The sequence below is a fragment of the Lissotriton vulgaris genome, chromosome 11 (assembly GCF_964263255.1).
Source record: "Lissotriton vulgaris chromosome 11, aLisVul1.2, whole genome shotgun sequence".
NCBI lineage: Eukaryota > Metazoa > Chordata > Amphibia > Caudata > Salamandridae > Lissotriton > Lissotriton vulgaris.
In genome coordinates this window covers 274,542,192-274,558,811 of record NC_141699.1, presented here as the reverse complement: position 1 = coordinate 274,558,811, position 16,620 = coordinate 274,542,192, and the positions used below count along the sequence as shown (strand labels likewise).

General features: G+C 48.5%; 1 protein-coding gene across 4 annotated transcripts in view; it reads right to left on the bottom strand.

The window, feature by feature from the left end:
* The window catches only part of THOC5 (THO complex subunit 5), a 388,784-nt gene that overhangs the window by 109,167 nt on the left and 262,997 nt on the right, over positions 1-16,620 (bottom strand). For all 4 annotated transcript variants that reach the window (XR_015300896.1, XR_015300897.1, XM_086943231.1 and 1 more), the window contains exon 16: positions 16,196-16,299. Coding sequence is in view for 2 of the 4 variants with exons in the window: in XM_086943231.1 (XP_086799357.1) it covers positions 16,196-16,299 (104 nt within the window). In the remaining 2 variants the exon portion in view is untranslated. The remainder of the gene's footprint in view (positions 1-16,195; positions 16,300-16,620) is intronic.

Sequence of the window (16,620 nt, the reverse complement as noted above, 5' to 3'; positions counted from 1 at the left end):
AAGGTAATTATCCCCGGCTCGTTCAATTGCATGATTAGAGCTACCCCCTTATTCATGATCATTCGTTCGCAGTATTAAAACGGCCCGGCTACTGCCCGTTGGCAGTCCCACGCCAAACCAAGCCTCTTAAGGACTTGGTAGGTCAGTGCTTCTCTCACCTACGTTCACCACCACCCCACTTCACCCACGTCGACTGCAATCCTCCCAAACCTCGCCTGGCATTCAGGATCACAACTAGGCGATTCAATTTGAAATTCACTGGTTTACCACTGTCACGAGCACCCCTAAGTTAATTCTTCGCTTACCTCGAATCAGAGATGTCACCGCCCACCTTATTATGCACTATTGAACAAAACCAAGAAATGAATGACCATCTAATCACCAAGTCACCGCGCCGTTTTTTCACTGTGCTAAATGAAAATGCACGCATGTAAAAAAACCACGATATGACATCACGACTCACCGATATCTCAGACAATTCACTATGAGATGCAGCTAAGAGTGGCCTTTATATTATATTTTATACATGGACCTTGCTGAATGTTTTTTAGCCTTATGATTTCAGGCAGATGCCTCATGTTGTTTCTCCATTTTTCCCCCTTCTTTCACTTTCACAGGCGTTCGTATTGTAAACAGGCAGTGATTTAAAACAGTCCTGATGATGATCCCGTTTCATTAGGAGCAATAGGGATCGAAACGTTGACGCTTTAAAAACAGTGTGACATGTAACTCATTGTACATATTAAGTTGTATACACTGTTGGTTGAGATTTGCGGAATTGTTCATTTAATTCGCAAGCCACTCTCTGGCTCCAAAGAAATTTCTACTTGCCTGTAAAACCTTTTTCTTTCCACTTACCCCTTCTCTTAAATCTATGGTTTTTCTATGTTCTTGGGATAGGTACAGGATTGTGCCCTATCTAAATGTTCGTATTTGACCCCCTCCAGGTCAATTAATCTTCTGTTATTTCTGAAAATAAAATACTCCTCGCCCGGCTGGGTATGGAGGAAAATATAGCACTTATTGTGGTCTATATTGCCATCTTCTTTTTTATTGCAACTCCTTAGGACCCTTGTTCCTTTTAATAAATATACGACCCATGGTCCGAAGGCCCCTTTCGGGTTTCCTTGCTTTCTGAAAATGGAATAATGCACAGCATAGTGAATCCAGAAAAGATTCACGCTGCAAAACTAACCAAATTAGGGTTCTAGATGGGAAACACCTTATTCGTAATTTATAGTATGCTTATGAAACATGGGTATACTTGAGGAAGCTAAGAGTCGGTCCTACAGATGTTATAAATACTAGACTGAGTTTGGGTATGTGTTAGGTGTATGTAGAAAATTTAAAATGAAAAAAACTATTCCCATTGGGAAATTGTGCATAGAACACCAACAATAACTCCCATCACCTCTGCAATGGCAATCCTCTGAACTAAAATACTTGGGAATAATACTGATCCATGATAGGGACAGAAGCATACCATTAAATATACATAACATAATAACAATAACATACAAGCATTTTCAATGCAACAGTCTCGCCTTTGCAAAAGTTAGAGCTATTGGCATTGTAAATGAAAAAATGGTTATTTACGTGTTGGTTTTGAAAACAGATAAATAAATGGCATGGTCAATTACAATGCCAATAGCTTAATCTCTCGCAAATGCGAGACCTTTTGCATTTTCACCCACACACAGAGCCACACACACACACACACACACACACAGAGCGCTCCACACACACACACACACACACACACACAGAGCGCCACACACACACACAGAGCGCCACACACACACACAGAGCGCCACACACACACACAGAGCGCCACACACACACACACAGCGCCACACACACACACACAGAGCGCCACACACACACACAGAGCGCCACACACACACACAGAGCGCCACACACACACACAGAGCGCCACACACACACACAGAGCGCCACACACACACACACACAGAGCGCCACACACACAGAGCGCCACACACACAGAGCGCCACACACACAGAGCGCCACACACACAGAGCGCCACACACACAGAGCGCCACACACAGAGGCGGGGTGAGGGTGGGTGAGGGGGGTGAGGGTGAGGGTGTGATGGTGAGGGTGTGAGGGTGGGTGAGAGGGTGAGTGAGAGGGAGGGGGTGTGAGGATGAGGGGGTGTGAGGGTGTGTGTGAGGGTGAGAGGGTGTGTGAGGGTGAGAGGGTGTGTGAGGGTGAGGGGGTGTGTGAGGGTGAGGGGGGGTGTGAGGGTGAGGGGGTGTGTGAGGGTGAGGGGGTGTGTGAGGGTGAGGGGGTGTGTGAGGGTGAGGGGGTGTGTGAGGGTGAAGGGGGTGAGAGGGTGAAGGGGGTGAGAGGGTGAAGGGGGTGAGAGGGTGAAGGGGGTGAGAGGGTGAAGGGGGTGAGAGGGTGAAGGGGGTTAAGAGGGTGAAGGGGGTTAAGAGGGTGAAGGAGGTTGAGAACTCCTTGAGAGACACGAGGAAGCTGTAAAACAGTACATGTCCTGAAGGTATTTTTATCACAAGATGCCATGAATGTTGCTAGAGAGTAAAGGCCATAAACCACTCAGGACCTACTACTGACACAGGGGCACTTACAGTGTCTGCCACTTTAGACAGCACATTGCAAAGTGAACTGCCACAATCATAGATGCTACTTTAACTCAACTCAGTGCCCTTACTATATCGGTCATAAAAAAGATGATAAACTGAGTCCATGCGCAGTGGTTCCAGTCCTTGCACTTAAAATGACGGAGTCGTAAGTGCTCAACACCGTGAGGCTGGCTTACCGACTTCAGCATTATTAGGTCTCGCCTATTCTATCCTGCACGGATTGAATAGGCAAGATTATAGTAAGCGGTTCGAAAGTCTACCTAGCTGCGGATCGCATACAGTTCATGTGAGACAGGCGCAAGCACATCGCACACCCACACCATTGCCAGCCACATCCCACACCATTTGTCTGAGCCTTGGCATCAGACTTCAAAGTAAGCCGCTACCCCGCTCCCCAGCCCCCCCACCAGACTTCAAATCAAGCTGCTCCACTTCAAAGGAATGCGCTCCCCCGCCCCAGCAATGCCGAGAGCTTGTTTCGCTTTTCTTGCCATAACAAACAATAGTCCGTATTTTGTTCCCTTTGTCATGCACTCTGTTCTGCCACCTATCCTGATATTTTAGCCTCCCCTGCCTCTTTCTTTACCCTGCACTCATCCTACCACCTATCCTATTGTTACTTCCTGCTCTGCCTCTTACCCTTCCACGCACTCTCTCCTGCCACTTACACATATGCGCATGCTTTACCTTCGCTTCCGCCACACTCTACATGCCAATACCTCTGCCCCTCACTCTCCATTAACACTTATTCTCATGCTCTATAACTCGCCATGCTTACATTCCACTATGCACTTTATCCTCCCACCAATACTCCTGTTCTAGCTTTGCTCGGCGTTTCACTCTGCCCCGCACTTTATCTTGCTTCTTATCATGTTTTTAGCTCCCTGTGCCTCTTTCTCGTATTTTATTATATGCCACATGGTATTGCATCTGCGTGCCTGTAACTTTCCACTGCACTCTGTCCTGTTACCTATACTCATGCTTTTACTTCGCCCTGAAACGCCGACCCTCCTTCCTTCCTTGCTTCCACAACATCGTGCTCGCAACCCCTAACACCCACTGCCCAGCATTCATTCACCTCCATTGAGCCTCCTGAGGGATCCTGGAAAAATCCACTTCAAAGGCCTCCCCCTGCACCCATCCCCCTTGCGCCTCCTCCCCTGCCATGCGACCCAGTCAGGTGACACCCATACACCCCGTGGGACTTTAAACACTGTGCCTTTATGCCACCCCGTTGCATCACCCCAGAACGAATTCCTCTTTTTCGACTTTCGCTCCCACCGTTACTTTGCTTCTTTTTATTAAACTTTGAGCGTGAGGCTCACTTTTTGTTAGCGCGCATGCACACACACAACTTAAGGATTGTTTAATTAAATTTTCGCCCACCTCTAATTCCATTCAGAGTGTAGATGAATCATGTATCGTGAAAAAATTCACCATTCTCTGGAATGGACTGCGTCCCCCAGCGTGTTTCTTTTTCTTTTTTTCTTTTTACTGACTCTCGCTAAAATCTGCCTAGCATGCTTTCTTCCTTCAAGAAGTGGCGCCTTAAAATAAATCACATAAGAGCAGAAAACAAAGCAGATATAAGTGCCTCTCCTAACACACGAAGATGTCTCATTTCATCCTAAGTGTTTTACGACCTATCGCTTGCTGCTGGAATTAAATGAAAAGCGATTTCAGCTGTAAAATGACCCTTGAACAGCTCAATGTAATTTCTTACCCTTCCAAGCCCCCACCGTTTTAAAACAGGCCTATCCTTCTTAAACATCCATTTTGTTAATATTCCTCCGCTTATTAAGATTGCATTTTATTTTATTAAAGACGTCTAAAGCGCCTATAGCCATCCTAAAGCAAGTTTCCTAGTGCTAGCTAGCCCATACAATACCAATGAGCGATACCAAAACGCAACAGTATCTCCCAAAAAAGACTTTTATCTTGCCACTGCTCCCTCTCTGCTGTTGACGAACCTCCTGTCGCAAGTCAGTCACATTTTGTATTTAGCACCGTCATTGGAAAGCTGCAACGCTACACACTTATAAGGTCCTCTCAACCTCACACAACCTTACCCTCACAGCCCCTCACCCTTACACACCCTCACCCTCACACACCCTCACCCTCACACCCCCTCACTCTCACACCCCCTCACCCTACTCACTCACACACACCCCTCACTCACACACACCCCTCACCCACACAAACACCCTCACCCACACACACCCACACCCTCACCCACACACACACACCCTCACCCACACACACACACCCTCACCCACACACACACCCTCACCCACATACACACACCCTCACCCACACCCACACCCTCACCCTCACCCACACACCTTAACCCACACATACCCCCTCACCCACACACCCTTACCCACACACACCGCCTCCCCCTCACTCCCCCTCATACCCCCTCACCCTCACCCCCTTACCGTCACACCCCCACACACATAGCATAGCATAACAAAACACAGCATAGCATAGCATAACAAATTAAAGCATATTAAAACAAAACATAGGATAGCAAAACAAAACCTAGCATAGCATACAGCATCACTCAGCACCACCACAACATCACTCAGGGGCACCACAACATCACTATGCGCTACCACAGCATCACTGAACGCCATAGCATCACTAGTTCGCCACCACAACATCACTCAGCGCCACCACAGCATCAATCTGTGCAACCATTCAACAACAACTGGTTCAAATATGTTCTTTCAATGTTTCAAGCGTTATTACAAATGTAACAAAAAGATGTTAATATTTCACTTCTGTTCTTGGATTTTCGTCACAATAAAATACACTTAACATAATCTTCACAAAAGCTATTTACAAAAGTTTAAGCTATTGCCATTATAAAATACAATAACTTTTATTTAAGTATTAATGATTTAAAAAAATTAAAAGCTATTATTTGTAATCTCAATACATGTAAGTCACGTAAATACAACACATTTTGCATTAAAAATGCTATAGGTGTCACATTTGCGAAAGTTATAATTATTGGCATTGTAAATGACAAAGCTATTAATTTTGCTATTTTCAAAAACAAAACAAATAAAAAATGTGTCATTTACAATACCAATAGCTCAAACTTTCCAAATGCGAGACCTATTGCATTGCAAATGCTTGTTTCCCTTGCAAGTTAGCAGCCATGAAACCACACTTGTGTTTTGAAAAAAAGTTGTAAAGTAAGCATTCTTCTTTAACTATTTCAGTTGGCTTTCCATGGTCAAGTAACACAAGGTGAGCTATCTTTCTCTCCATTTGTCTGTGCCGGGAAGCGCCTGAAAACGAATGCTGCGCAGTCAAGTGACTCTCTTTAAACCAGTTACACTTTTCAATGTAATAGGTTTATAAATGCTGAGTGATACTCTCGTAGTTAGAGGCCTGTAGCGCCTTCAGACGTACAGAAGGACACTCTGATATCCACTCTGGTCTTACTGCCGTGGCTCCCTTCCCCCTAGCCGCCCCATGACGCACAACGAAGTACCCTCCTGCACAGTCGGGTGAGGAGCACCCCACATTTTATTTTAGCGCTTGCCTCTCTACCTGCATCTTTCATTATTACCCATGTACTGACAGGGCCTTATACCATTCCCCTCGTTATATGCCCCCTTTTCCAGCCTTCTGCTTTAATTGACGCCCATGCCATGCAAGCAACAGCAACACCTCAAACTAACAAGGGGTGCATTGTACCAGGTTATTGTTGGCAGAATGTCGTCCGGCATTCTTGTGTTATCTTATGTGTATTTGTATAGCGCAACTTATCCCAGAGGGTGTCCTGGCGCCTAGTGTCCTAAAGATCGTTTACACAAATATCACCCCAACAGAGTTAATAATGAACAGCTACACCCAACGGGACAATATTTTTGCGAATCATATTTAGGACATAGTACTCTTAGGACATGGTACTCTAGTCAGGCGAGTCTGTGGTCTATACTCTAGCCTTCAGTCAAATAGGCGACATCATTCATCACCATCATGCGTGCTACCGGCTTACGTCATACAGTGTATAGAATTCAAGTCACCATAGTGTGAAAATCATTTGCTTTTTGTTCAGAAAAGTACCTTTTCTGAAATGGAATGTGTGACTCAGCGTGAAGTCGTGCTGGGGCAGTCTAGGTGCTTTGCACGCTCCCTGTGCTGTCTCCCAGGTCTGTGAAGATGGCTGACTGGCTGCACTAGCCAAAATTGGAGGAGTTTCGCACCTAGAACCAGTAAGAGCATGTGAATTAAACAGCCGTTCACCGTGATAGGCGCCGTCTTGTTTGTAACACTATGCAGCTTCCATTGGCACTTTGGTAGCTGGGGAGGAGGGAGGTGGGCGTCTGAGGGGAGCTTTCTCCTCCTGTCCCCCCCTCCCTGACATACTTTGTGTGGCTGACCTATGAGCTCTGGACTCCGGACAAAAAGGCTCAGTCCTCGGCGCGAAGCAGGGAGACCCTAGGCATGCGCCAAGAAGGGAGACGTGCGGCGTACCACGAGTCCGATGTTCACGGGCTGCGAGTTCAGTCATACCCGAGACCCACGCGCCCTGCTGTTGGCCTCTATGCATGGAGAGAAGCTGCTAGCTGTCGACGCCCATCGCAGCGCTACAGGGAGCCCCAGACCCCCACAGCAGGTACTGAAGCGCCCCTCCACCCCCCTGCACTTGCTGCTGGTAGAGCAGGTGCCTCTTCTGCAGTGGAACGAGGCAGCGCATGGGGGCTGGTTTGGGCCAGCTGTGCTTGCAGGCGGGTATTTCCATAATTAGTAGTTCCAGAAGGTATTTCTGACGTGTTCGGAGTTTATTTCTACTGCGCACTTGACCCTGGTTGGTCGCACGGGGAAATGTGGTTTTACACGCGTTTCTTTTGATTTCTTGTACAAAGGGAAAAAGTTTACTAATGCAAAGTGACAATGCTAAACAAGCAGCACGTGATGTTTGCATACGGCCTTTTGTCTGTAAGCCCCGTCCTTTTCAGACTGGGGGGCGTGTTTTTGACTTCTTTACAGCCTAGAAAAAAGTCAAAAACACGCCCCCCAATCCGAAAAGGACGGGGCTTAGATCCAAAGAAGAACGTCACTGGGACCTCTTCTCCAATGGCTGGCCACCGTTTAGGAGGCCTTCCAATGGAGAAGAGGGGCGGGGCTTAACTTCGCTACTCCAAGTTATTAAATCTCGCCAGCAAGACTACGCATGTGCGCAGCCTACGCTAGCCGAGACGTAAAAAGTCAATGGAATTTCAGATGAATTTGCCACTATCTATAATGGATTGAGTGGCAGTGATAAAATAGTAATAGTCTCATGATTCCTATAGGAGTTCCACAGTATGTTTGTCCTAGTGCAGAGGAGAATATTCTGGGAACTTAACACTATATTTTCTACACTACTATGGGTGAGCAGAAGACCAGAGATTACATTGAGGACAATACAATTACCGTACGATGCTGAGAGACTGGAAGCACCTGATATGAAAGGAGTAGTTTCTGTCCTGTAACTCCAGTTCTGTAGTAGGGGTATCTCGGTTATAGTCATAATCTAGTGAATAGTCCCGCCCATGTGCGTGGACCCGTAACTCCAGTTCTGTAGTAGGGGTATCTCTGTTATAGTCATAATCTAGTGAATAGTCCCGCCCATGTGCGTGGACCCGTAACTCCAGTTCTGTAGTAGGGGTATCTCTGTTATAGTCATAATGTAGTGAATAGTCCTGCCCATGTGCGTGGACCCCGGAGCAATCAAAAATAATCTCTTAAGGTGTCGAAAAAATGCAGAACTGCACAGACACTTAAGAGAGAATTTAAAGACAGATAATGCAGCCTATAAACAGGCTACACTGTCCAGTACTTCAACTAGAAATTCCACCAAAAATCCACAAACAGCAAAGTCTGTCCAGATTTCCCTTGCTTCAGCAGCAAAAACCCTCTGGAATGATAGAGAGGAAGACATGGACAGACAAGCCCCATAGGCTGCCATTATGTGGCTCATAAGAGGATACTGTGCCTTTAAGAGAACTTTCCAGAACTTCACAGTATCCCAGAATGCACTGCAGGTCCCTTTTACTTTCAGTTCTTCTTGAAGGCGTAACACGCTAGACCTGTAGCATTCCTTACATGAATATCTCTCTCCACCGGGGAGGAGGGCGGGCGCTTATGACTATAACAGAGATACCCCTACTACAGAACTGGAGTTACAGGACAGAAACTACTCCTTCTGTATTAGGGGATCTCTGTGTATAGTCATAATCTAGTGAATAGAATGGCAAGCCCATCCCCACACCAAAGCGGCGGTGGAGAAACGAGAATAACACCACTATTGTGCGAACAGATTTCGCAGCGAAGCCTGCCCAACCTGAGTGTCTGCCCTGGCATCCGTGTCCAGACAGTAATGCTTAGCAAAGGTATGGACCGACTTCCAAGTGGCGGCCTTGCAGATTTCTGCAATAGGAAATTACGGAGCCAAGCCGTCGTGGCAGCTTTGCCCCTGGTGGAATGAGCCTTAGGTTTACCCCCTAAGGTCTTATTAGCTTTCTGGTAACACAGTTGTGTGCAGGACACAATCCACCTAGAGATGGACTGCTTAGAGGTTGCAAGACCCGTCCCGACTGATCCATAATTGACGAACAATTGGTCTGACCTACGTATATCTTTGGTCTTATCCCGATAAAATTTCAACACCCTCCTCACATCCAGGGAATGTAAGGACCTTTCCGCTGGAGATGAAGGATTCTGAAAAAACGTAGGCAAAGTTATAGTCTGGTTGACATGAAAATCAGAAATAACCTTGGGAAGAAATTTAGGGTGAGTACGCATAACAACCTTAGCAGCATGAAATACAGTATAAGGTTCTTGGCAACACAACGCCTGAATTTCACTCACCCTGCGGGCCGATGTAATGGCCACGAGGAACGCCGCCTTCCAGGACAGGTGCTGCAACGAAGCCTTAAGAATAGGTTCAAAAGGCTCCTTCATCAATCTGGACAGCACCACATTCAATTCCCATGAAGGCGAAGGAAGCCTGACAGGAGGGAACACTTTCTTCAAGCCTTCCAAAAAATCTTTGATCACAGGGATCTGGAAGAAGGAAGTCTGTGAAGGGCTTTTCCTGTAGGCAGTCAAGGCAGTGAGATGAACCTTAATAGAATGAACATTAAGGCCAGACCGCGCCAAATGTAGAAGGTAAGGAAGGATGACATCTTCCTCGCACGTCGTCGGGTCATAGTTCTTGGACTCACACCAGATACAAAACCTCTTCCACTTGTAAGCATATGATGTCCGAGTGGAAGGTCGGTTAGACTCCTTCAGTATGTCCATGCAATCCTCAGGCAGATTTAAATGGCCACATTGCACTATCTCAGGAGCCATGCCGCCAAACTCAAAGACGAGAGGTTGGGGTGCAACATCTTCCCCCCGAACTTCGTGAGAAGGTCCGGCCTGCACGGCAGCCGTATGTGCTGAAGGAGAGACCGGTGAAGCAGGTCCGTGAACCACCACTGCCTGGGCCATTCCGGGGCAATCAGGATCATCCGTGCCCTGGACTGGGACAGCTTGATGAGCACCGCTGGAATCAGGGGAATAGGTGGAAAAGCATACAGAAAGCTTTTCGACCAGTTGATCCATAGCGCATTCCCCAGCGTCCCTTGCTGGTAGTACCTGGAGGCGAAGTCTCGGCATTTGCCGTTTTCAGTGGTGGCGAACAGATCTACGTCTGGAGTCCCCCACCTTTCGAAGACTTCTCCTAGTACTTCGTCGTTTATGACCCATTTGTGGTTTTCCTGAATCAGTCTGCTCAGTGAGCCTGCCTGAACATTCTGCACACCTGGTAGATGGGTGGCCGTTATCGTCAATCCTCTGGCCAGAAGCCAGTGCCAGACCTTCTACGCCTCCTGAGACAGGGTGTGCGATCTCGAGCCCCCCTGCTTGTTGAGGTAATACATCGTGGTCGTATTGTCCGTCTGTACAAGCAGAGAGTTGGTCTGGAAGGACGGATGAAAGGCCTTCAGTGCCAAGTGAACAGCGCGGAGTTCCAGGAAATTGATGTGATACGTGGACTCCATCGGAGACCACGTTCCTTGAATCTGTAAGTCTCCCGAATGCGCTCCCCAACCGTGGAGAGAGGCATCCGTCATGATAGTCTGAGTAGGAATGTCCTTGTGGAAGGGAAACCCTCTGAGGAGATTCTCCGCTGAACACCACCACTTCAGAGACTGAAGAGCATGCATGGTCCTCCAAGCACTCCTGCAGAGGTCTCATGTGTAGCCGTGCATGAGGAGTGAGGAAGATACAAGAGGCCATCGACCCCAGTAGAGAAGACACCGTCCTCACTGTTGTAGATGGAGCGGTCATAAGAGCCTGAGCCTTCCGAAGGATCGATCGTCGTCGCTCCTCCGAAGGAGACACGCTTGCTGACAGCGTATTGATGGTGGCTCCCAAGTACTGAATGCACTGGACCGGGATCGGGACAGACTTGGACATGTTTATGTGCAACCCCAGCTTGTTCAAGAGAACGCACGTCTTCTGGAAGTGTGCTTGAGCTTCCGAGAAGGAGGAGGCCTTGATCAACCAATCGTCCAGGTACGGGTAGACAAACACCTTGTTCTTCCTTAGGTGTGCCGCTACCACTGCTATACACTTCGGGAATGTTCTGGGCGCAGATTTCAGCCCGAATGGCAGCACTGTGTACTGATAATGATTGGTGCAGACTTGAAATCGCAGAAACTTCCTGTGTTTGCATGTAATGGGCACATGGAAGTACGCATCCTGTAGGTCTATTGCACAAAGCCAGTCTCCCTGTTGCAACTGAGGATAAATCTGATGCAACGACAGCATGCAAAACTTCTCTGCGAATCCACTTGTTTGCCTGCCGCAAGTCCAGAATGGGCCTGAACTCGTTCTTGTCCTTCTTGCGGACCAGGAAGAACCGCGAGTACAGACCTCTTCCTCTTTGAGACAGAGGTAAGTCTTCTATCGCCCTTTTCCTTAACAGGATATCGGCCTCCGCCTGGAGCTCGCGCAGTTGATACTGCGAGCTGACCGGAGGGATCGCTGGAGGCGGGCTGATGAACCGAAGACTGTATCCATTGCAAACAATATTCAGCACCCACTTGTCCCGAGTAATTTTTCTCCACTCTGCCAGAAAAAATTGAACGCTTCCCCCCCACCGGAGCGGGTAAAGGATGAAGGGGAAGTAACCGCTCAGGGTTGCGACCCAGCCGGGCCCTTGTTCGCTGTAGAGGACTGCTGTCCCCCTCTAACCCTTCTGGCGCTTCTGGAAGAGTCTCCGGAACTGCTGCTGCTGTTGCTGCTGCTGCTGTCCCGAAGACTGCCCTCGTCCTCTACCCCTGTGCACCGAACCGTCTTTGGAACGGGCGGTAGGACTTTTTTTCCTTCAGCTTCTCCAAGCCCACAGCCGTAAGGGTCTCCGCCTCCGCCTTCATGCGGGCCATCTCGTCATCTGCTTGTTTTCCGAATAAGGTCTCCACGGAAAAGGGCGGATTGGCCACCCGCTGCTGGGCCTTCGGCTTGAGTGACGTGAGCCTGAGCCAAGCATGGCGTCTCTGATTGATCCCATGACAGTAACCATGGGCAGCCAACAGGAGACATCCGCCGCTGCGCTGATGACTTGGCTTGACACCAGCATTCCTTCCTTGAGGATCTCTTGGAAGTCTTCCCTCTTGTCTCTTGGCAGAAGTTCCACAAACTGTTGCAGGGAGTCCCATAGAGCCCGGTCATAGCGGCCTAGCAGCGCCGCATCGCTGGACGCCTTCATAGCCGTGGACGCAGTCCCACAAGCCTTCCTTCCAGCCGAGTCGATCCATCGACTTTCTTTATCTGGAGGCACAGTGGAGGACGGGGAGGTAGAGTAACTTCCTGGCCGCCGTCACTATCACTGAATCAGGGACCGGATCTATCCTCAGAAAGGCCGGGTCCGAATACGGGGCCCTGTACTTCTTCAGAAGCCGGGAGGGAGCGGCCTTCACTACCGCCGGTGTGAGGAACAGCTCCTCTTTAGGTTCTACCAGTCCAGGTACCAGTGGTAGGAGAGGGCGAGACAAGTGCCTCCTGTGAAGCGTTTCGAATATCACGGACGTCGTAGGTGTCGGAGCCGTCACCGTGATACCCAGTTTTGCAGCCCCCCTCAGGAGAACCTCCTGCAATGTACTTATGTCGTCCACTGGAGACACTCTGGTCCCTGGGGAGCCCGTCAAAGTCGGTGAGTAGGAGCGGGCCCTGGAGGAGTCCGTGCGGGACCTAGATCCCCTCCTCCTATGGTGATGCCTTGATCTGGTGGAGGATCTGCGTCGACTCCTCGATCTTCCTCTCCGTCCGGAGCGTTATCGTGACCTCCTCGGCCTAGGGCGATCAACCGGTTCCACCGGAGCAGGTGACTTGGGCTTGGCCGGGGCCTTCGGCTTAGGTGTCCCTTTGGGAGGTGTCGGAAGATTAGGCAATGAAGTCGACCTCGGAGGAATCGGAGGCGGCTTCTCTGGCAACCGAGGTGCAGGTTGAGGTGGAGGTAACGGAGGAGGAGTAGGATTCCTCGGAGGGGGACCCCTCGGCAATGGAGGAGGTGGAGTCACCTTCACCGACGGGGTATACACCTCGGAATACACAGAGCCCGGTGAACCGCCTTCTTTACCAGCCTGGGACGTTGGCGAACCTTCCATGGCGTCCAGTCTCCTTCCACTTCTCTTCGACGTCGAAGAACGGCGACCAGACGGCGAGCGTCGACCCCGCGACGTCGAGCGTCTCCTCCTCGGCGTAGAACGGCTTCGCCTCGACGGCGACCTTCTGCGCCTCGACGGCAATCTTCTGTGCCTCGGCGGCGACCTGCGCCTCGACGGCGACCTGCGCCTAGACGGCGACCTGTGCCTCGACGGCGACCTGTGCCTCGACGGCGACCTGTGCCTCGACGGCGACCTGTGCCTCGACGGCGACCTGTGCCTCGACGGCGACCTGTGCCTCGACGGCGACCTGTGCCTCGACGGCGACCTGTGCCTCGACGGTGATCCACTCTTCGACGGCGAGGATCTCCTCGACGACGATCGTCTCCTCTTCGCCGATGGCGAACGGCGGTGTCGCCTCGACGGCGAGCACCGACGCCTGGCCTTTCGACGTCGATCGCTCGACGATGACGTCGACGAGGACGAGGACGAAATAGTCACCGGGGACTTAGATGGTCTTGTAACATCCTTCGACACAGAGCGTCGACGTCGTTTCGCACCCAACGACGGGGAACAGCCCGTAGTCATCCCTCTCGACGCTGTAGTCGGTGCAATCGACCCAGACGGAGAATGGTGACGTTTGCTGGCCTTCCTGCCCCTGGGGAGCTCCCCAGAGGCCTCAGCATGGGTAGATGAAGCCCCTCCAGACACACCTTGTGCCTTCATTCTTCTTTCTTCGAGGCCCTGAAGTCTGATCTTCTTTCTGTCCTTCAGGGTCCTGCCCGAGAAGCCTTGACAGATTACACACTCCTCTGGGACATAGGAAGATGGAAGGCAGAGGATACACACCTCATGGGGATCTGATTTGGCCTTCTTCCTGGAGCACTCCGAGCATTTATCGAATAATGCAGGCATATTCGACAAAAAACAGAGTGCAAGAACCAAGGAGAAAGGCACCAAGTACTATAAAGCACTTAACTTTGAAAAAAGCAGTGAAAAATCACCAAAAAACCCTTAAAACGGGAGAGCTCAATGCTCCAGGGTCCTGCTTGCAGGAGCCGGAAAAAAGAACTGAAAGTAAAAGGGACCTGCAGTGCATTCTGGGATACTGTGAAGTTCTGGAAAGTTCTCTTAAAGGCACAGTATCCTGTTTTGAGCCACATAATGGCAGCCTATGGGGCTTGTCTGTCCATGTCTTCCTGCAGTTCTGCATTTTTTCGGCACCGTAAGAGATTATTTTTGATTGCTCCGGGGTCCATGCACATGGGCGGGACTATTCACTAGATTATGACTATAACAGAGATACCCCTACTACAGAACTGGAGTTACGGGTCCACGCACATGGGCGGGACTATTAACTAGATTATGACTATAACCGAGATACCCCTACTACAGAACTGGAGTTACGGGTCCCCGCACATGGGCGGGACTATTCACTAGATTATGACTATAACAGAGACCCCCTACTAAAGAACCATACTACTTGGCCTTGCAGCTACAACATATACCCCACTGGTGGGCAAGTACAGACCGCATAAAATAGGAACTGCTGAAGAGCTGCTTCAATAATAAAGAACTAAAATCGATTTGCCTGATGAAGCCTAAAAAGGGAACAGCCTCACCAAAATGTTGCAGAGAAAGATGCCATTCTTGGAACAAACCCCGCTAATGGGTTTGACGGAATTTAGACAGATACTAACCGAGGCTAAAGCAGCAAACAGTACAGAAGTAGGAATACACATAATGGATGACATATGATGAGGACTTGCTGCGTACTTTTAAAAAGCAAACAATTATTATGAACTATCTAGAGGCCAGTTCTTACTATACACAAGAATGGTTAGGTCGGCTCACAGAACATGGGAACAAGTCTCTAGAAGGCCTACAGATCAAATACATTAAATACAATGGTGACATTAACCCTGGGGGAAGGTGCTGGGGCAACCACTAGCAGCATTATATCACACAATAGGTACTGAGCATCCAAGCCTGGAATTAAAGTCAGAGAAAAATGAGACAGAGGTTTTGGTGCCCTACTGACAGATCAACACACTGAAATATACCTATAGAGTATCCAGTAACTTATGGTTTGGTATCATATACATAGAAATGCATAGGTAGGGTATTCTAGAGAGCAACAGTACTCCGCAAAATGCACCAGGGAGTAAGCTCAAACTGTCCAAGATATAAGGTGGAGGGAGCAGATTTTATACCTATTGTATGGACATGCCCAATAGCCAATGACTAGTGGGAAACAGTCAGTGATACAATTAAGAAAAATGTGGTGCCAGTGATAATGGTGGAGCTTAAACAACATATACAAGGGCTGCATCAGAAAACAAAAGGAAAACGGAAGCAACATTGGTAGATCGTATTACGAGTGATCCTAGGAGGCAGACTCATTACAATACATTGGAAGCAGATAGAAGGACCCAAATACATTGTACAGCAAAGACCACAAAGGGGAAGAAGACTTGACAATTTGGAGGCAATTAATTGAATCTATTAATGCATATGGAACTAACTGACAACATTGCCAATTAAAATAGATACAGTGAAACATGCAAAATAAAAAGAATAATAAGATTAACAATAAGATGCCAGTGGTTATGCTGCTAAAGGTGAACCTTGAGGCTGAGGGGAAAGGGGCTGATAAACTGGTTAGCTCAAACTCAACTCTGGCTCTGATCTGATTCAGAGCTGTCCTTGACAGAAAAAGTCTCCTCTTCAGCCACAGCACTGAGGCAATACACTTTTTGGTATAGGTAAATAACTGAGGGACATGGAAATTTGTTGGCTAACCTCATAGTTATGGGTATTATCTGCAAAGGTTATCAGACAAATTGTGCCCTGTTCCCACCTTCACTTGTACAAAAGCATTAGAGCAGAGCTACAGATAGCACTGCTACCTACCAGGTAGTCCTCAAACGGGAGCACATTCCATCTCATCAGCCGCGACATAACCTTCACTGGAAAGAGATGCTGGCTGTCACTGGAGACTGGCACAACACCATGCTCTGAAAAAAATAAAACAAATGACACGTCTATGAATCCAGGAGAGCTTCTTTGCTTTCTAAAATCCAGTTATGTAACATAGCTCTGACAAGGACCAGCCTATGACAGTGCAGGACCCTTGCAAGAATTTCCGGATAAAGGATTTTACAATGCATCTAAATGAAAACCATAGTCATGATCCAGAAATGATAGCATGGATGTAGGCCACTTAGATTTGTGTTGAAAGAACCTGAGTAAGACGAAAAAGTTACTTACCTCATCATTCATTTAAAAAATCTCTCCAGATCCTTTGACAAGATTACCCCTTTGAGCACCAGAGAAAC